Genomic DNA, 19,945 nt, shown 5'->3' with positions numbered 1-19,945 from the left:
TTGACCACTCCACTTTCTCTACTGCACTTCACATCCCCATGCCATTCTGTAGCTACCTGTTTGTACTTCTTAGTCCCCTCACCTCTTCACCTGTTTCCCCACATCCCTCTCTGGCAACCATCAAAATGCTCCCCATATCCATGATTCTGTCTCTGTTCTTCTTGTTTGCTTCATTTGTTTTTTAGGTTCAATTGTTGATATGTATTTATTGCCATTTTATTGATCATAGTTTTGATCTACTTTTTCTTAAGTAAGTCCCTTTGACAGTTTATATAATAATGGTTTGGTAATGAACTACTTTAGTTTTTTTTGTCTGGGAAACTTTTTGTCTGCTTTGATTCTTAATGACAACTTTGCTGGGTAGAGCAGTCCTGGCTGTAGGTCCCTGCTTTTCATGACTTTGACTATTTCTTGCCAATCACTTCATGCCTACAAAGTTTCTTTTGAGGAATCAGTTGATAGTCTTATGGGAACTCCTTTGTAGGTAACTACCTGCTTTTCTCTTGCTGCTTTAAAGATTATCTCTTTCTCTTTAACCTTTGGTATTTTAGTTAGGATGTGTCTTGGAGTGGACCTCTTTGAGTCCATCTTGTTTGGGACTCCCTGTGCTTCCTGGACTTCAGTGTCTATTTCCTTCATTAAATTAGGGAACTTTTCTTTCACTATTTTTTCAAGTAGATTTCCAATTTCTTGCTTTTTCTCTTCTTGTTCGGGAATCCCTGTGATGTGAATGTTGGACTACTTGAAGTTGTCCCAGAGGTTGCTTATACTATCCTCATTTTTTTTTTATTGTTTTTACTTCTTGTTGTTCTGATTGGTTGTTTTTGCTTCCTTATGTTCCAAATCATTAATATGATTCTTAGCTTCACCCACTCTACTGTTGTTTCCCTGTAAATTGTTCTTTATTTCAATTAGTGTATTCTTTGTTTCTGACTGTATTTTTTTATGCTGTTGAGGTCTTTACTAAGTTCCTTGAGAATCCTTATAACCAGTGTTTTGAACTCTGCATCTGATAGATGCTTATCTCCATTTTGTTTAGGTATTTTTCTGGAGCTTTGATCTGTTCTTTCATTTGGGACATGTTTCTTGGTCTCTTCATTTTGACAGCCTCCCTGTGTTTGTTTCTGTGTATTAGGTAGAGCTGCTATGACACCATGTTTTGGTAGAATGGCCTAATGTAGTAGGTGCCCTGTAGGGTCCAGTGGCACAGCTTCTACTATCACCCACGCTAGGTATTCGTGATGCACCCTTTGTGGGAGTGAGTATACCCAACTCCTGTAGTTGAGCCTTGGTTGCTATTGGTGGATCAATGGGAGGGATTTAGTCAGGCCAGTCAGCTTCAAGTACTGGCTGTGACCACTTACCACCAACCTCTGCTCTCCATGGAGGATTAGCTGTGCAGGGGCAGGGTGGTGGTGCTGTGACATAATCTGTAGCTGTCCAATGTGTGTGCAGGCCCTGGAGTTTCCCTGACAATGCAGGCCAAGGTCATCCCCGACTTGTGTTTTTCCCCAAGGCCACCCTGCCTAAGCTATAAAGCAATCTGAGATGACTGCTATTTGTGCTGGGTTGGAGATCCCGGGCAAAGCCAAACTGTGCATCTAGACTTGCTGCTGTTAGTGCTGGGCCTGGGGCCACTTAGCAAGATATATGGGGCAGAGGGCTCACTGAAGCTGGCTGTTGCTTGTTTGAAAGGATTTAGAAAGTAGTGAAGCATGAGCCAAGACCAGCCATTCACATGGAAAAGTCACTGTTAACTGCTATAAGTTGGGTGGGACAGAGCTTCAGGGGATCTTCAGGGTGGGGCCAACAGTGTTAGCCAGTTTGATGGAGTCTCAGATATGGCACCCAACTGCCAGCTTTGTGGCTCTGTGTGGAAAGGGTTCAGAAAAGGGACAATGGCCTCTGCCTACCTTTCTGTCTATGAGAAAGCTGTCCCCTAACACTTGCCTCGATGCCAGACACTTCAATTTCTCCCAGTACGCCACTAATGCCTTTCAAGCTGCTACCCTGGTGCTGGAGCTCAGAGGGAGTGAGTCTGAGTAAGTGTGTGTGTGGGTTCTTTAAGAAGAACTCCTTGGGACTCCAGAATTTTCTTCCACCAACTTAGTCCCTGCTGGTTTTTGCAGCCAGAAGTTATGGAGACTTATCTTCCTTGCATTGGTACCCTGGGCTTGAGGGCCTGGTGTGGGACTGGGGCTTCTCGCTCCCGAGATAGCGCTCCCAAATTTTCATCCACCTCATATGGATGTAGGATCAGCCCATTCTGCATCTTTTCCCCACCTGCCAGTCTGGATGGATGTGGTTTCTTTAATTCTGTAGTTCTCAGACTTCCATTCAACTCAATTTCTGCTGGTTCTGAGTGATGGCTGTTCTGTAATTTAGTTGTAATTTTGATGTGGTTGTCCAAGGAGGCGAGTTGTGTTCACCTGTGCTGCCATCTGACCAGAGGTCCTGAACTTCTGTTTTTAAACTGTAAAATGGGGATACTTTTTCACTTACAGAGTTGTTTTGAGACTTAACCACAGTTGATTGGGAACATGGGTTCTGAGTTTTGGCAGACAGAAGTTCACCTGTGGTTCCACCACTTGTAAACAGAATAGCCCTGAGCAAATTATTTAGCCTCTCTAAGCCATAGTTTTCTTTTTTATAAAATGGTGTATAGTAGTAGTAGGCGTTTCACCATGTTGTAGGTATTAAGTGAGATAATGCACATAAATAATTTATTATCATGGTTCTATGAGTATAGAAAGCTGCTAATGGTTATCATTAGTATGAATAATTTCATTTTTAAAATGTATGTATAGACTAGCATTATATTATTATTAATAGAAAAATATTTAAATTGTGTCTATATTTTCAGTGGACTAGGTATTTGAAAGAATGTTGTCTGTGGTGCATATTACGGTTTCTTCTCATAGTTACCATCAGGGTTTTATAACAGACATCATTTAGGAAGCTTTTGCGGATGCAAATTCCCCTCACATAGTTTCAGGGTCAGTAAAGTAAAAATTGAGGATTGATTGTTCATCTGCTGTGTTTATTGTATTTGTTTGTACCCAATAGTGAGTGGTCTTTAAAAAGTTTTGCTTTGCAAATCAAAATTATGTTTAACTTACTTTTAAGTTATACAGAATACCCATATTATTTAAAATTAATATAAGACATTTACTGAATATAATTACATGTGTATAGTGTTTGTAGGCCAGTTGTATATTGCTATGTATTGTTTCTTTCTCTATTGTATGCATATATACATATATATGTGGTCTGTCCAGAAGGTATCCAGCCATGTAAAATGAAAAATAGAGACGTTCATTGAAGAAGATCCAAGATCCAAAAACCTTGTACATAGGACAAGGATGCCTCAGTCTCCTTCAAAGTAGGCACCTTGGGACTTCACTCAGTTTTCCCAGCGTTTCTTCTGCTGTTCAATACACTCTGCAAAATCCTTTGCTGGAATCACCATCAGATGCCCTGTTGTATTTTCCTGAATCTCATCGATGGTCCAAAATCTCTTCTGTTTCAAAGATGCTTTTAGTTTTAGGAAAAGCCAGAAGTCTCAGGACATCAAATCTGGGTTGTTGGGGGGCTGAGTCACCTGGGTGATTTGATATTTTGCCAAAAATTTCTGCACGAGATTTGATGGATGAGTGGGTGCATTGTCGTGATGAAGCTGCCAATCACCAGTTGCCCATAGCTATGGACTTCTGAATCATCCAAATAGTTTCTGCAGAGGAATGCTCAAGCTTAATGAAAAATGTGATGCAGATTTTTGCTGTACTAGCTGTTATTTTGAATGTGACAGCCACACAGTACACATGCTCACTGAATGGCGTCTACCACCCCCACTGACTAGTACAGTGAAGTCGTCATTGTTCACGCTTGCATATTCCAGTCCACTCTCTTTGGCTGCCAGGTTACATCAGTGTTGTGGAAACTGTTCTCATTATATTAACAATGGCTAGACTTTTTCCAGACAGATCACATATAATTAAGGAATAGGTGATGCACGTGTTTTAGTTAAGAGAAAATTTAAAAATACTTTTATTAAAAATACTTGCATTATGTCAGTTAATAGTGATATGTACCTGTTTCATATATGAGTGTCTAGTAACTAGACTGTACTGTTCTGTAGCAAAGGTGCTAGGCAGAGAGTGCTTCTTAACTCTGATTATACACAGATATCACATGAAGATCTGTAAAAAAATGATCAATATCCAGGTTTACTGTGGTAAGTCTGGCTTACCATACCAGCTGTGTGAACTCATCCAAAGGAGACTTTTCAAAGAAGCTGGGACTTTTAGGAGACAAAACCGCGAGAGATAGCATGCCTAGTGGAAGCTAGAATGTTAAGCTTTTTCTTTGATAGCCTGAAAGTGATGGCCCTTACCACTGGCCCAGTCAAGATCATTGGGCCTGATGGTTTGTTTCTGCTGGCGCCCTCACAGGGGCAGTGAGGGAAGTCCTGGTCTTGTCTACCTATCGCCGGCCCACTTCCCAGCTAAACTGCTACCCCACAGTTCTCACCTGTTGACCCTAATCGCAGTGGAAAGGTTTTGTTAGCATCAACCAAGAGCAGCGGCTTAGAAATCCAGCCAGCTTAGGTATGCGACAGTGAATATTGCCATTCTTTGATATTTTTCTAGAATTAGTTATGTCAGATATTTTGTGGTAAGCCATGGAGGAAAATAGAGTGCTTTGATATGTATCTAAGCTAGTAAATGTCCACCTAGTAAGGAAATCTTTAAGTATAATTTACCTGTGTAAAAGGTAACATACTGATACTGGATAAGATAAATAATTCGTGATGCCACATCTGTGTATGAAAAACAGAATGAACACGTCACATTTCATGATGTAATTATTTTATCAGCCACTGACGGCAGATTTTTCTTTTTTTGCTTTTGATAGAACATTTTTAAGTTAAAATTTAAAAAATTTTAAATTAGCCCTGGCTGGCGTGATTGAGCTCAGTGGATTGAGCATGGGCTGCGAACCAAAGTATCGCAGGTTCGATTCCCAGCCAGGGCACATGCCTGGGTTGCAGGCCATGGCCTCCAGCAACCGCACATTGATGTTTCTCTCTCTCTCTCTCTCCCCCTCCCTTCCCTCTCTAAAAATAAAATAAAATAAATCTTTAAAAAAAATTTGAAATTAAAAAACCAATTTCTCAATTATGTTGACATACAATATTATACTAGTTTCAGGTATACAACCTAGTATTAGACATTCATATAATTTACAAAGTTATATAAGGATAAGGTTAGAACATTTTAATAGTTTCATTGAGATATAATTCACATACCTTACAATTACTCATTTAGAGTGTATAATTCAATGTTTTTTAGCATATTTGCAGAGTTGCGGACCATCACCACAATTTAATTTTAGAACATTGTCATCCCCCCTAAAAACAGGCCCATATCCATTAGCTTTTACTTCCTTTTTCCTTCCTCTCTTGCATTTGCCCCCTCAAACCCCCTACTCCATTCATCAGCAACTGAAAGTCTATTTTCTGTTTGCATAGATTTGCCTATTGTGGACATTTGGTATAAATGGAATCATACAACATGTATTTCTCTGTGACTGGCTTCTTTTACTTAGCTGCTGCTTTGAAGGTTTGCCCGTGTTGTAACAGGTGTCTGCACTTCGTTTCTTTTCGTTGACGAATAGTGCTTCATTGTGTGGACGTACTGCATTTTACCTACCCGTTCATCAGCTAGTCGGTGGACGTTTGGGTTTTTTCTAATTTTGGCTCTTATGAATAATGCCAGTTTTAACATTTCTTGTGTGTACAAGTTCTTGGGTGAACATATGTTTTCATTTCTCTTGGCATGGAATTGCGAGATTGTATGGTAAGTTGCTGTTTAATTTTCAAAGAAAGTGTCACACTTTTTTGTAAGACTGCACTATTTCACATTCCTATCAGCAGTATTTAAGAGTGTTAGTTTCTTTATGTTCTTTCTGGCACCTGTTTTTGTCTATCCTTTTGATGATGACATTTCAGTGGCTGTGTAGTGTATCTCATTGTGGCTTTAATTTGTTTTTCATAGCGATTAAAAACATGAAACATGTTTTCCTGTGCTTTTTGGCCTTTCCTGTATCTTCATTGGGGGGAAGTCTGTTCAAGCCCTTTGCCCAGTCTCTAACTGGGTGGGACATTTAATCTGCTACCTACGTTACGTGTTATGATTTGTGACTACTACTAATTTTTTTTCAGATGATGTTTGCTAATTATTTGCTAGTGATTTTCTTAGGTAGTTGAGATATTTATTAATTTGGATAGAATATAATTTTCAATTGATATCAATGCCTGCCTCCCTAGGTTGCACTGCAGACCCGTGTGGCATTGCAGAAAGCCAAGTTATCAGTCTATGTGCAGCCACCTCTAGTCCCGTCATGTGACCGGTTTGCTTTTGAGTTGATGGGTAAGTGTTTTGTTTTGGCCTAAAGTCTATCAAGGTGTGAGGGCTTTTTGAATTAAAAATTTTTTTTATTAGTGTATTTATTTCATGGATATATTTCTTGTCTGAATCATGAGACTGGTATCTTCCTGAAATTAATGCTTGTGTTGTTTTGCTCATAGAATTTTCCCTCTGAACCTCAAGCATGGTCATTCAATGAATGGTTGAGTCTGAAGTAATTACAGATTTCCAAGTGCTTTCCTTAACTAGATGGGCCTGTAATTGTACTTAAACACTGTAATTGGGAAGGCTCTCTTTACTGGTGTTTCTCTAGTGAGCTCTTTATTGAATCAGTAATGTTTGAAGAAAGAATATTGACTTTGGAGTCTGGCCTGAATTTGAATCCTGGCCCTGACTCTCACTCTGTGTGTGACCTTGGGCAGGCTCCCTTCGCGATGACTTGGAGCCTCAGCTTTTTTAAACCTGCAGAAAGGGGATAATGGTGTCTTTCTTGTAAGACAAGCAATGGCTGCTTCGAGGATTCAATTAAAAATGAATCTATGTAATATATCTGCAGTAATGCCTAAAATAGTAGACATGTTGTTAATGGCAGTTCTTACTCTTTGCTTAGAATCTCTTATCCTTTACCACTTATATCTGAGTTGTCATTGGTCCTGTTGAAGTGATTTCTAAAATATTTTTAAGCCTTTTTCTTTACTGCCACTGTTCAGCAGGGGATCCTATATCCTACTCGTGAATCAGGAACATCTCTCTCCTTTGCCTTTGTATAACCAACCCTCAGCTAGGTGCCTGGCTGGTAGTGGGCGCTCGATAAATGCTCACTGGCCGAGTGAAGGGATGGTTGGATGACTGGAAGTGACCTTGGAGGTGATATCCAACCATTGGGTTCTCACTTTATTTTCTAATTTTTCACAGTACTTCCAATGGATCTTTTTAAAACACATTCCAATCTTTCCAATGAGAGACCTCCTCTGGCTCTCGAACGTAGGCTGGAGGTCAAACACTTGCCTGCCTGTAAAGGCTGCGCACACTCGGCCGAGTCTCTGCAGTCGTGGTTACGTCCGTGTTCAGCCCCACCTCGCTTTCCCCTGCAGTCTGTGTGCTCCCCCGACACAGCACTGCCCCCCGCTCCGAGAGTCTCTCGCCCTTTCACGTACCTGTCGCTGCTCACGCTGCCTCTTCCTCTGAGGAACGGGAGGCACTGGGGTGGGGTGTCAGGCACCTTGTCCTGGAGCCGGGTCCTAGCTGCGTGTTCGCTGTGTGACCAGGGGCAGCCTCTTCATCTCTCTGTGACCGGATTTCTCCTGGGGGAAGAACAGAGAGAAAGAAATGGAGCCAGCAGTACCGCCTACCTCATAGGGTTGCTGTGAGGGCGAAGTGAATTCATCCATGTAAAGTGCTTAGGACTGTAGATGGCGTGCAGAATGTGCCTAATTTTAACTGTTCCCAATAATCACTGCCCAAAATGGTATACCTTATGTTACTTTCACGTTGCTTATAGCACCAGAGACGACCAGAACAGTAGCCTTTTCCGTTTATCTGAAAGGAAGTTTTGTGCCGCCCGAACTGGAAGGAAATGCTGTTGTTTCCTATTCCAGACCAACAGGTAAGCGTACAGCTGTTCCGGAATTTGCAAGATGAATCCATCGCTCCTTTGCACTTGTTGGAATGATGAGTTACATGTTTAAGTGTTAAAATGGGAAAACACATCGTAAAATATTATTAAATGAAAAAATATGATTTTTTAGTGTTAAATAAATTGTATGTCCAAATTAACTTCATGTTACACATAATTAGTGGTAAGTATTTAGCTGATGTCTGTCCATGTTGCTCGACTCTATCTTTTCAATTATTTTTAGTCTCACTAGAAGGATGATATCTAGTCAGACTTCATCTGTTTGAGCTAAAGAGAAAAGCCTGATCTGAGTAAGTGAAAGAAACTATTGTGGTCTCCTCCAACATTGGGGAAGTATTCAGTTTGAGTGACTAATACTCTTTAGTGTCTTACGCGTTAATGTATTTAAGAACAGATCTACTAAACGGTGATCTGTATTTTTTCAAAAAACCCTCTTTAGATTAAAAAGGTTATCCTTAATAAAATCATCATTGCCGAGGGTCCGGGAGGTGTGTGAAACGGGAAGGTGCTGGTCAGAGGGCACCTGCCCGCTTCAGGTCTAGGGTGCGTGAGCGCCCGGGGCCTGGTATAGTGCGGCGACTGTGAGTAACGATGCTGAGAGAGCCGGTCTCAGGTGGTATCATAAGTACCGCCTGAAGTGGTACTTAGTGAGGAGACGGAGACGTTAACCACCCTGGTTGTGGTGATCTTTTTGCAGTATATGCCTGTGTCAAATCACCAGGGGCTGTACTTTAAACTGACCTGTATGTCAATAATATCTCAATAAGCTGGAAAAAACGGGGGGAGGGGGGAGGTTATCTTTAGTCCAGTTGAGATTCAATTATTACCAGTTTGAACTTAATTGGGTCAATTTTTTATATATTTTTCATGTATAGTGAATTTTTTGTGGTAATACTTTGACAGTATGTTGATTGGTAGAAGAAGAATAATTTGTCAGTGCTTTTAAAAAAAATGTTTAAATGTAGTGTAACTGATAAGGTATTTCAGCAATGTTCCTTTTTAAAAAACATTTCTATATAATTTTCTGTTTTTTTCCTCTATTGATGCCCACTTTGCTTATTTTAGCAATGTTTTTTTTAAAGATTTTATTTATTTATTTTTAGAGAGAGGGGAAGGGAGGGAGAAAGAGAGACAGAGAAACCTCAGTGTGTGGTTGCCTCTCGTGCATCCCCCACTGGGGACCTGACCCGCAACCCAGGCACGTGCCCTGACTAGGAATTGGACCAGTGACCCTTTGGGTCGCAGGCCGGCACTGAATCCACTGAGCCACACAGGCCAGGGAGCAATGTTTTTTAAAAATATATTTTATTGCTCTCCGAATCTCCATATGCCTCCACATCTGTGCCCCTCTTACCAGTCTGGATGAATGTGACATCTTTAATTCCTTGGTTGTCAGACTTCCATACAGCTCGATTTTCTGATGATTCTGAGTGATAGTGGTTTTGTAGTCTAGTTGTCATTTTTGCTATGGTTGTGTGAGGAGTCGAGCTGTGTTTACCTATGCCTCCATCTTGACTGGAAGTCTAAATCCTTTGCCACTGTTTTCAATAACTGTAGTTTTTATTTTGTCTACCTGAATTTTTGGGCTTATACATGGACAGTTCTGTGCTCTGAGATGATTTTATAACTTTAGTACATGTTTTGAAAATCTGTTTCTTCTGCTTTGTAAGTTATTTTGCTTTAAATTGTTGAGAAATTAATTTTTAGCCAGAAGTGACCACTTTAATTATTTACCTTATTTTCAAAATTTGGGGTTATATAAATACTTTATATTTAAGGGGTTTTGAGAAAGCTGCCTTCAGAAGGAAATAGAAAACTTTAAAGGATGAAGGACTGATGGGCTTTTAGTGAGATATTTCTGAAAAGAATGTTGACATTTCAATGTGGTTATGAATTGTGAACTAAAAAGTGAGATACAGTTGATTAAAATCTCTAGATTATTGATCATTAATCAAGCATCCCAATAATCATAGGCATTGTTATACTTTTTTACCTAGTTACACTTTGAATATGCAGTTGTAGAGACTTTTGATGCCTTAATACAATGAGTTGTTTTATTTGTCTTCAAGGAAAAGTAATGACACTGTTTGAAAATAAATTTAAGATAGAGAAATGGGTCACATAGCAAATGGATAAAATGCTGAAAAGTACATTAGAAAGTTGTAATGTAAGTCTGTGAGCTCATTGTTGCACACAGCACTTTTGGCTGTTACGCTTTTCTATAGCCAGATTTTAAAAGATTACAAATTACTGCTCAACTGCAGAGCATAGCATTAATTGGCTGAAAGTTAGTTAGAAATTAAAGTAAAAGAAGTCTATAAGAGTAAAGACTGCCAAGAGAAGAAGAGACATTATCCCATAGTAGTATCTACTGATTGGAATTATAATATAAGAGACTAATTGGAAATATTAATATTATGATGTATTTGGCCTTTCACTCAACTTTTTTCCCCCCAACAGTTCATTTTATGCTCTTGATGCCATTTACTTATTGAGTTTGGTTTGCTGTTTGGCTAGATCATATCTTTACCTTTTTTTGCCATATTTATGCTGGAATCATACACCCTCATGGACTTTGAGAATGGAAGTGCAGATATATTATTAGGTTTCATTTATTCATGTTTTATTCTTCAATTGTGGATTGATTTAACTAATTTTATTGGAGAGCCATTTAAATCATCAGTGAGACTCCTGAAATTTTTAATTTATATACTTTTAGCAGATATGTATTAAATTTATGTTGTAATTTTATCACTGACCATTTGTTTCATTTTTTCTCCCCTCACCCTTTTTGCATTGCTTCTGGTGGACAGATCGAAATCCTGAAGGTAAGAAGATAATTTATAACAAAACGAATTTCTGAACTGCATTGTGGTCAGTGCATTGAATGGGTATTAAGCCATGAATGAACTCATTTTATGGACTGCTATTTTCACTGTGGAGACCTCTTGAGGGATGATTCAGTTCCCCGATCCAGCGGCAGAGGGTATACTAGACGTTTTCTTTCGTAGAGTCTTGTCATTCAGATTACTTGTTTCAGAATCATGAGAAAGAGTGGAACTCCATGACTCTTTAAAAAAAACAAATCCATGTGTCATTGACAAGTTATTTCGGTGAGTCATTGGTGGTTTACCTATGTTCTGTTATCTTATTTTACTAAAATAAAGAAATAGAAAGGAACAAAAGATGTTTGCCCCTGAATGCTAAACTGTCTGCTTTCTGTGTGCGCCAACGGAGCCACCTCTGTCTCTGATTGGAATGCCCCACACACTCATTCTGTGGGCCTGTGCCTTGTTCCGTTCAGGATTTATGGGGGAATGTCATTCAAGGTCTGACCCCTTGAACTTGCTGGGTCAGTGTTAATTGTTACCCATTCTGTATGCCCCCAAACCTTTGTTTATCACTCTACTATAATCCTTATCATAATATGAATGTCACTAAGTCTGTTCCTTAGGTTCCTCTAGTAGGTTTTGAGTTCTTTGAGAGCAGGGTTCAACCACTCATGTTTGAATGACAAAATATTAGGGCAAATGACAGGAGCTATAAAGGAATAATCTAATTTGATTATTTTCCTCCTATGCACAGACTTTATTTGATGGTTTACCTTAGTGTTGGCTATTTTAAGATAAATATTACATAACAATGTTAATTGGTAATAACTATATAAAATATTTAATAATGGCAGTATTTACTCATACAGTTTTTGTGATGCCTGCAACCTGTTACATAGTATTTGGGAGGTGAAAATGTACTTAGAAATATTTTAATAGAAGTACGTGATTAGCTTAATAACCTAAAGTAAACTTGTCAAATTAGAATTTGGGTTATTAAAAAACCTATTATTAATGAATATTTATTTTACTTTGCAAGATTGCATGTAACTGATAAGATTTGCACTAATTTTTGTAAAATACCATGTTAGTATTTAAATGATTTGTTTTAAGTTTAAAAAAATAAGTAAAGGTTATTATTGAAAGTAATTTATTCCCTCTTACTGTAAATTCAGTCCCAAAAATTAGGGGAAAAAATCACAATATATTTTAATATAGAGCTAAAGCTGGTTTTAATACTCTCTTATGACATATTTTAAAATTATAATTACGCTTTAGGGAGTAGAGTTGAAGTACTCAGCTTCATCTAGTAGGCAAGGAAATCGTATGTTGCCACACAGCTCTCACTGTGCACACCAGGCTTCAGATTTCAAAGCCAGGTCCATTTTATTGTCCTGACCTGTTCAGGCTGCATTGTGGGTAAGCGCTCTTGCTTTTACATGCGGAAAGGAAGAAGCCGACGAGGTTTTCTGCTGTCCCATAGGAGTTGGTCTCCATTATTCCTGCATTACAGCCGCATGACATGGGCAGTGTGGAACACGAGTGCAGGTAGAGCACGGTACGGAGCCAGACATAACAGGAAGGGATCAAGGAAGTTCTGGCTCCCAGACACCGGTCCTGCCCCGGGGCCCGTGTTTGCAGTACCAGATGACTCTAGCAGGCCCTGGAAGGAGCTCGACAGGCATGACAGAGAGGCGTACTGCATGCACATAGTTACTCTGCCCCGAGACCTGTGTTCTTTTCCTGTCTCATTTAAAGCACATTTCGGCTTCCCTCTTGACAGTGACACTGGGCTCTTGGATGTGCCAGGTGTAATTAGAATTCCCTTCCTGGAAAAAGCGTTGTGTCAGGAGTGATTTTGATGTGAATTTTCCCTCTAAGTGTTAAATAATTTTGTGATTAATGGCAGTGTTGTAAATGGGACTATCCATTTCCGCTAACAGGCTGCAGAGGGAAGTGTTTGAGGGAGAGGTGATGGTATTTGGTAAAAATTGCAGCCCAGTCAGGCTGATGAATGAGTAGACCAATATTTGGGTATTATAAAATGATCGAAATTTTCTTTTCTCTCAGCGTAACATTCAGAGTTGAATAAGCCCATTTTCCAACTATGTAGAGAAAATATCGCTGATGGCCGGCAAAGTTAGGACCAATGAAGTTGCTTTCAGCTCAGTTGAAAGCTAGTTGGAAAGTCTTTAAATACATGCAATTCCTTCCTTCCTTATACAGATACACACATGCACACCCTCACACACATCTCCAAGTGTCCCTGGCTTAGGGTCTTAGATACCATCATAGCCTGAAGAGTAATCGATAGCCAAATTTACACTTCAAGATTCTCAAGAAAATGTAAATCTCAGTAGAAATGTGCCTCTCTGATAAAGCCCAGGACTAAATACTAGAGGCTGTATTTTGAAATGGTTGGGTTTTAATTTGCTGGGAAGTAATATAAACACTGGCATTGTGATTTTTCTTTCTAAAAGTACAGTTTCTTTAAACTGGTTTCTAAAGGATTTCATATTTTCCCTCCTCATGGTAAAACTTTTCAAGCTGCCATGATTTAAAAAATAGCCATAATCATTTTATTAAGTATGAGTGTCATCATTTTTCAAAATAATGTTTTCCAAATGTCCCATGAAATAGGCTTACAATTCCTAGAGAAAAAAGAAATTCTGGAGGGGTCCTATGAATCTGAGCAATTGCAGACCATTGCCCAAATGTGTGATATTGTCATTAAGTGACCTAATGGAGCTGTGAATTGAGTTACAATATGTTTCCCTTGTTTGGTTAGTTAGTGCTTGTAATCTGTTTGTTTCAATTTCTGAGAACATGTATACACCACCAATTTCTTTAGCTCTGGGTTCTTAGAGATTTGATAACAATCTTTAAATATAGACTCACTAACATAAAGCAAGTGTTGATTATGATTAATTAGTATTATTATTTTTTACCACAAGTTCATTCAGTGCCTGGTCCAAGTGAAATAGAGCCACAGTTTTAGCCACATAGTTTTAGAAGAACATTTACACCCAAATTTTGTTTGAATAATTAGCTCAGACTTTTGGTTCAAAGTACATAGAAAATAGCTTATTTTTGTGCTCATGTGAAATTACCAGAAGATGAAGGAGTTTTTCCTGTTATTCTGTTTACTAAAAATGAGGGAAATGAAATGGTGTTGGGAGATCTGGACAGCTACATGCAAAAAAAGAAACTAGACCACCAACTTACACCACACACAAAAATAAACTCAAGGTGGATAAAAGACTTAGCTATAAGTCACAACACCATTGAAGTCCTAGAGGAGAACATAGGCAGGAAAATCTCAGATATTCCACACAGCAATATTTTCACTGATATGTCCCCTAAAGCAAGGGACATAGAGGAAAGAATAAACAAATGGGACTTCATTAAAATAAAAAGCTTCTGCATAGCTAAAGAAAACAGCTAAATGAAAAGGGAACCAGCCATATGGGAAAATATATTTGCCAATGATACCTTGGACAAGGGTTTGATCTCCAAAATATATAAAGAAGTCACATAGCTTCCCTCCAGGAAGACAAACAACCCAATTGAAAAATGGGCAAAGCACCTGAATAGACACTTCTCCAAGGAAGACGTACAGAGGTCCCAGGGACATATGAAAGGATGTTCAGCATCACTAATCATCAGAGAGATGCAGATTAAAACCACAATGAGATACCACTTCACACAGGTCAGAATGGCCATCATAAACAAATCAACAAACAAATGCTGGTGAGACTGTAGAGAGAAGGGAACCCTAGTACACTGTTGGTGGGAATGCAGACTGGTGCAGCCACTGTGGAAAACAGTATGGAATTTCCTAAAAACTAAAAATGGAACCGCCTTTTGACCCTGAAGTTCCACTGCTGGGATTATACCCTAAGAGCCCTGAAACACCAATCCAAAAGAACCCATGCACCCCATTGTTCATAGCAGCACAATTTACAATAGCCAGATGCTGGAAGCAATCTAAGTGCCCATCAGTAAATGAGTGGACCAAAAACCTGTGGTATATTTACACAATAGAATACTATGCAGCAGAAAGAAAGAAGGAGCTCCTACCCTTTGCAACAGTGTGAATGGAACTAGAGAGCATTATGCTAAGTGACATAAGCCAGGTGGTGAAAAACAAATACCATATGATCTCACCTATAAGTGGAACCTAATCAATAAATAAAGAAGCAAGCAAAATATAACCAGAGACACTGAAATAAAGAACAAACTTACAGTAACCAGAGGGGAAGGAGTAGGGGGATAATGGGAGAAAGACAGGGAAGAGTCGTCAAGGACATGTATAAAGGAGCCATGGACAAAGCCAAAGGGGGGTAGGATTGAGGGTGGGAGGTCGGGGAGAGTGATGAGGGAAACATGGAGACAACTATACTTGAACAACAATAAAAAAGAAAAAAATACTAAATATATATACACACACATATAGTTCAGTTTCTTTTGTTTGTTCCAGTCTGCATCCATTAATTGAGGTTATAATTTATATATTGTAGAGTAAACATATTAGTAGGTATATTTCCATAATTTTGGGGATGTAGGGAATATATAAAGTTGAAAAAATAATGCTTCAGAATATTTTTTGTGGTGTTTGATTCAGAGTTGTGGTTTGAACAGTAGCATATCATGCTACCACAGTGTTTAGTGTCAAAATATTTCACCACTGTAAAGTGCAAATACACATGCCGTTAAAATCTCACAGAATTGCAGGAAATCATACCCTGGGACTTTTATGAAGAGCCACCAGTTATAATTTGCATCTGGGATTCCAGGGGAAGCAAATTTCACATCTGTTGGTTACGAGCAGAAAATGAGCTATGTAAAATTGGATGGATAATAGATTATGTTGAAGAGAATGACAAATATCCTCCACATGTTCTGAAAAAGTATCTAATTGACCTCATAGATCAATGTGTTTCCATTGCGGCTGATCTCTCACTATCCCAGTGAATAAGTAATACTGAAAAGTATATACCCCCAGCTTGGACACAGAGTAAGCCACTCAACTCCAATTGGCTTTAACAAAATGTATTGCCAATTCTAGGGATCCTACTTTGGGATCATGTCTCCAGACTTGAACTACTCTGACTTTGCTATTTTTAAGCTGCTCACTCACTTCACTATAAAGAAGTAAAGGAATTAATGTGTGGGTCCATCAAGTAGAGTACAGCAGTATACTGAGATACAGGTTTTGTATATTATCTTTTATGTTACACAATCAAAAATAGAATTCTAGCTGTGGCTGTGTGGCTGAGTTTGTTTGAGCATCGTTCCATGCATCAAAAGGTTGTGGGTTCAATTCCCAGTCAGGGCACATACCTAGGTTGTGGGTTTGATCCCTGGTTGGGACATGTGCAGGAGAAACTTACCATCATTTCTCTCTCACATCGATGTTTCTCTTTTGTCTGTCTGTCTGTCTCTCTCCCCCCCGTGTCTGCCCCTCTTCCTCTCTCTAAAATCAATAAACCATATCCTTAGGTGAGGAATTAAAAAAAAAATCCTAGAGTAAAAGGAGAGAAAACTAAAGTTGTTGAATTGCTTTTCTAGATTTATAAGTAGAGAGCCTAATTCGCTTCAGTTTCAGTTTCATTCTCTGTAAAGGTATTGAAAGGAACTGATTTTTAAAAAGTTTTAATTCTGTCCCTGAGGATGTGGCTCAGTTGGTTGGGCATCGTCCCGTAAACTGAAAGGTTGCTGGTTTGATTCCTGGTCAGGTCACATGCCAGGGTTGCAGGTTTAGTCCCCCATCGGGCATGTATAAAAGGCAACCAGTTGATGTTTCTCTCTCACATCGATGTTTTTTGCTCCCTCTTTATCCCTCCTCCCCCCCCAAACAAAATTCAATATGAACGACCCATGGACATGCCCAGCTGTGTGGGGTTTGACTGTGGGAGTGTGGGGGTGGGCTGGGAAGAGGAGGGCAAAGGGGGAAAATTGGGACAGCTGTAATAGAACAACAATAAAAAGCTAAAAAAAGAAAAATATTTAAAAACTTCGAATTCTGACATAAAATTCTTTATTTGTCAGATATCTATTTCAGTATGCCTGAATACATAATAAAAATCAGGCCTTTCAAAGTGTCACTTAACTGTGATACATAAAGTTAGGTGGATTGAGAAAAATTTAATTCATATGAAAGTCATATTCTTAATATTAATGAAAAAGTCATGAACTTCAGTAGCACTTAAGTAGAGCAAATTCTGCCTTCATACTTGTAATTTATTGCAAATGGTTAATTGTAATTTGAATTTTTAATAAGTAAAAAAAGGTAAAGATTAAAAAACTTTTGGGGCAGAGAAATTGTTAGATATGGTCATATAGAGTCTTTATGATGTAAATTTCATGTTCATTGCTCACTTTAGCTGATAAATTAGATCTAGAACTTTGAAGGTCTTAGTTTAAAGATTGCTCAGTAATTGGCTGTAATTATTCATATAGGTTTAACTGATGACTTAAAATATGGTATTACTGTTAAAAGCAGACCTTATGCCTGTGTTTATTTTTAACATTTTATTTTTGCATTTCACTTAAAAAATTCTGCAGTACTCTTTATTTTTAATTTTTAAATTACAGTTGACATCCAATGTTATATTAGTTTCAGGTGTACAGCATAGTGGTTAAGCACTTATATAACTTACAGAGTAATCTCCCCAGTGTTGCTTTGTGCTTTTTGACAATAACATAAAATTGAATCACGATGATGTACTGTTATTTCAGTTATGCTGGACAGAAGGGGCTGGCAGCAAGCTTTTAAACTGAGATATGTTGCTACTCGGACTTTTTTTTTTGGTCACATTATTTGTCAAATCTATGACTCTGCATTTTTTTCTTTTTATTTCAGGCATTCCTCGAGTTAGCCAGCGTAAATTTAGGCTTCCCCTGAAATTAGTCTGCCTACCAGGTCAGCCTTCAAAAATTGCAAGCCACAAACTGACTGTCGATACCAACAAATCCCCAGTCAGCCTTCTCAGCCTCTTTCCAGGTAGGACTTTTGAAGGAACATGCCTATAATATCAGAAATGTTAAGAATTTAGAAAGGAATCCTTCATCAGCAGGTAATGATGGGGTAATTATCAGATAATTGTTAAGTCAGAGTATAAAAATGCCTCCAGGATTTTTTCCTGGCCTGTTCAAAGGCGAATAGCTTATATCAACAAGGTAATAAGGTGTACCTTTTAAGTTTGATTAAAATTAGTATAATCATTATTTTGCTTCAGTATTCAGAAATGAAAACATCAAATGTTTCTTCTTAGACTGTGGAATTTTTTGGCTTACAATGTAAATATTTATTATTCATTTTCATTGTAGGTTTTTGGCTGTGCACCTTTTCAAAGTATAGTGTTATGCCCCCGAAAAGTAATCACTTAAGTAGGCGCTCTCTCTGGCCCTGCTGTGGGCAGCAGCTGGAGGCAGCGAATGTTCATTCCCGGGCTCTGATCGTGTGGAAGGGGCTTCGTGTATAAAGCTCCAACATCCCCATGAACCTTTGGGGTAATTTGTGAAGGCGTGACTTTCTCCAGGTGTCAGTGTTTTCTTTCTGAGTAGCCTGGAAAAAAGAGAGGTGCCGATTGGTTAAAACATCTTCAGTAACCAGGGTGTCTGATGTGTCCCATCTAGTTACTTTCTTGGGGATGGGGTGGAATTAAAGAAACAAATCTGGGAATTAAATCAGCCCTGTGAAATCCCTCATCAAAAATAGTCACTGTTGACTGTGCTACGCATCCTCGCCCTCGCATTGGTGGGGAGGATTTAGCACACAAAGAGTGTTTCCCACGAGGTTTAGCAATTTATGGTAAGTCAGCTTTTCTGTTATTAACTACTTAAAGTGCTTAACATTTATTTTCCATTAATTTGAAGTGTTTAAAAAGCTTTATTTATGTATAACTCCCAAAAGCCTTCAAAGTGGAATGCTTTTTATTACAGTTGATCTATTTAGTTTGAATTGAATTGGGATATATATATACACACACACATATATATGTTTTTGGCAAATAGTTTTGTGCCTTTTGGTTTTCCCTTTTCCTTCTCAGTCAATTTTCTTATGACAGACTTGGATTATAAAAAAAGGCAGAGTCATTACCTTTATAACATCTCGTATAAATGTATTAATTCCATGGGTCTCCTATATTATCCTGGGAACTTAGTGGGAAATTATATGTTGCATACCGAATTTATTGGTGCCTTTGAAAAGTGTTTAAGACTCTAGCTTCTGAGTGGTTGATGTCTACTGCAGATGGACGAAACCCACAGAGACTGAATGAAAACGCATGCTTTCGATCACACAGGTCATTTCTGCACGCCAGGGAGAGCTTAGATAACTCATCCCTCTTTCTCCTGATTTGGGGCTTAACTGGTTTTGATATCACAGGTATCTTAGGCTTATCAGCATGTATTTGCTTCTTTTCTCACTTTAGAAACGGGACTCAATGACAGATTTTTAAAAATGTCCCTCAAGCTCCAACATATATAGTGTAGGGCGCTCTTGCCCGAGCTCCTGGGCTTGTGTCCTGCGGAGCGTGGCAGAGGCCCGGAGCTGTAGGCACCGGGCAAGCTCTCTAGGCGCCTTTTCACTCCTCCTGCGTCCTTTTCGCTTTTTGTGTGGCTAAGACTTCTACATATTGATGTCGAAGTTGCTATTGAAAATCTGCTTTTTAACTGAAATAAACAAAATGAATGACCTTCATTGAGAAGAAATAAATCTTTTAATCTACATCTTTGTTTGTTTACTTCAGTTCTTTATTTGTAAAAAAAAAGTATATTTAAAATAACTTTAATTTTCCTTATTACAAAAGAAATGTGAAATTTAGAAATCAATAACCAAAAGAAAATAAAAAAACAAAAAGTTTGCTCCAACTTTATTTTACTTCAACATATGAAAGTCTTATATATACAAAGAGTGAAAAGTGCTCATGAAAAAGGAAAAGTGGAAAAGTATCAAGAGTGCTTTTTAAAAAGATTTTATTTATTTACTTCTTAGAGGCAGGGGAAGGGAGGGAAAAAAAAGAGGGAGAGAAACATCAGTGTGT

At 38.6% G+C, this 19,945-nt stretch overlaps 1 protein-coding gene across 2 annotated transcripts in view; it reads left to right on the top strand.

Moving 5' to 3' along the window:
- The window catches only part of BBS9 (Bardet-Biedl syndrome 9), a 340,657-nt gene that overhangs the window by 147,073 nt on the left and 173,639 nt on the right, over window positions 1-19,945 (top strand). For both annotated transcript variants that reach the window (XM_045827319.1, XM_045827320.1), the window contains 4 exons: window positions 6,329-6,431; window positions 7,930-8,034; window positions 10,878-10,892; window positions 17,761-17,901. In XM_045827319.1, coding sequence (XP_045683275.1) covers window positions 6,329-6,431; window positions 7,930-8,034; window positions 10,878-10,892; window positions 17,761-17,901 — 364 coding nt within the window. The remainder of the gene's footprint in view (window positions 1-6,328; window positions 6,432-7,929; window positions 8,035-10,877; window positions 10,893-17,760; window positions 17,902-19,945) is intronic.

This window comes from Phyllostomus hastatus, unplaced genomic scaffold, assembly GCF_019186645.2.
Source record: "Phyllostomus hastatus isolate PE091 unplaced genomic scaffold, TTU_PhHast_1.1 phas_scaffold_78, whole genome shotgun sequence".
Classification (NCBI taxonomy): domain Eukaryota; kingdom Metazoa; phylum Chordata; class Mammalia; order Chiroptera; family Phyllostomidae; genus Phyllostomus; species Phyllostomus hastatus.
The sequence above is the reverse complement of the archived record's forward strand: the minus strand, read 5'-3'. Positions and strand labels throughout refer to the sequence as shown.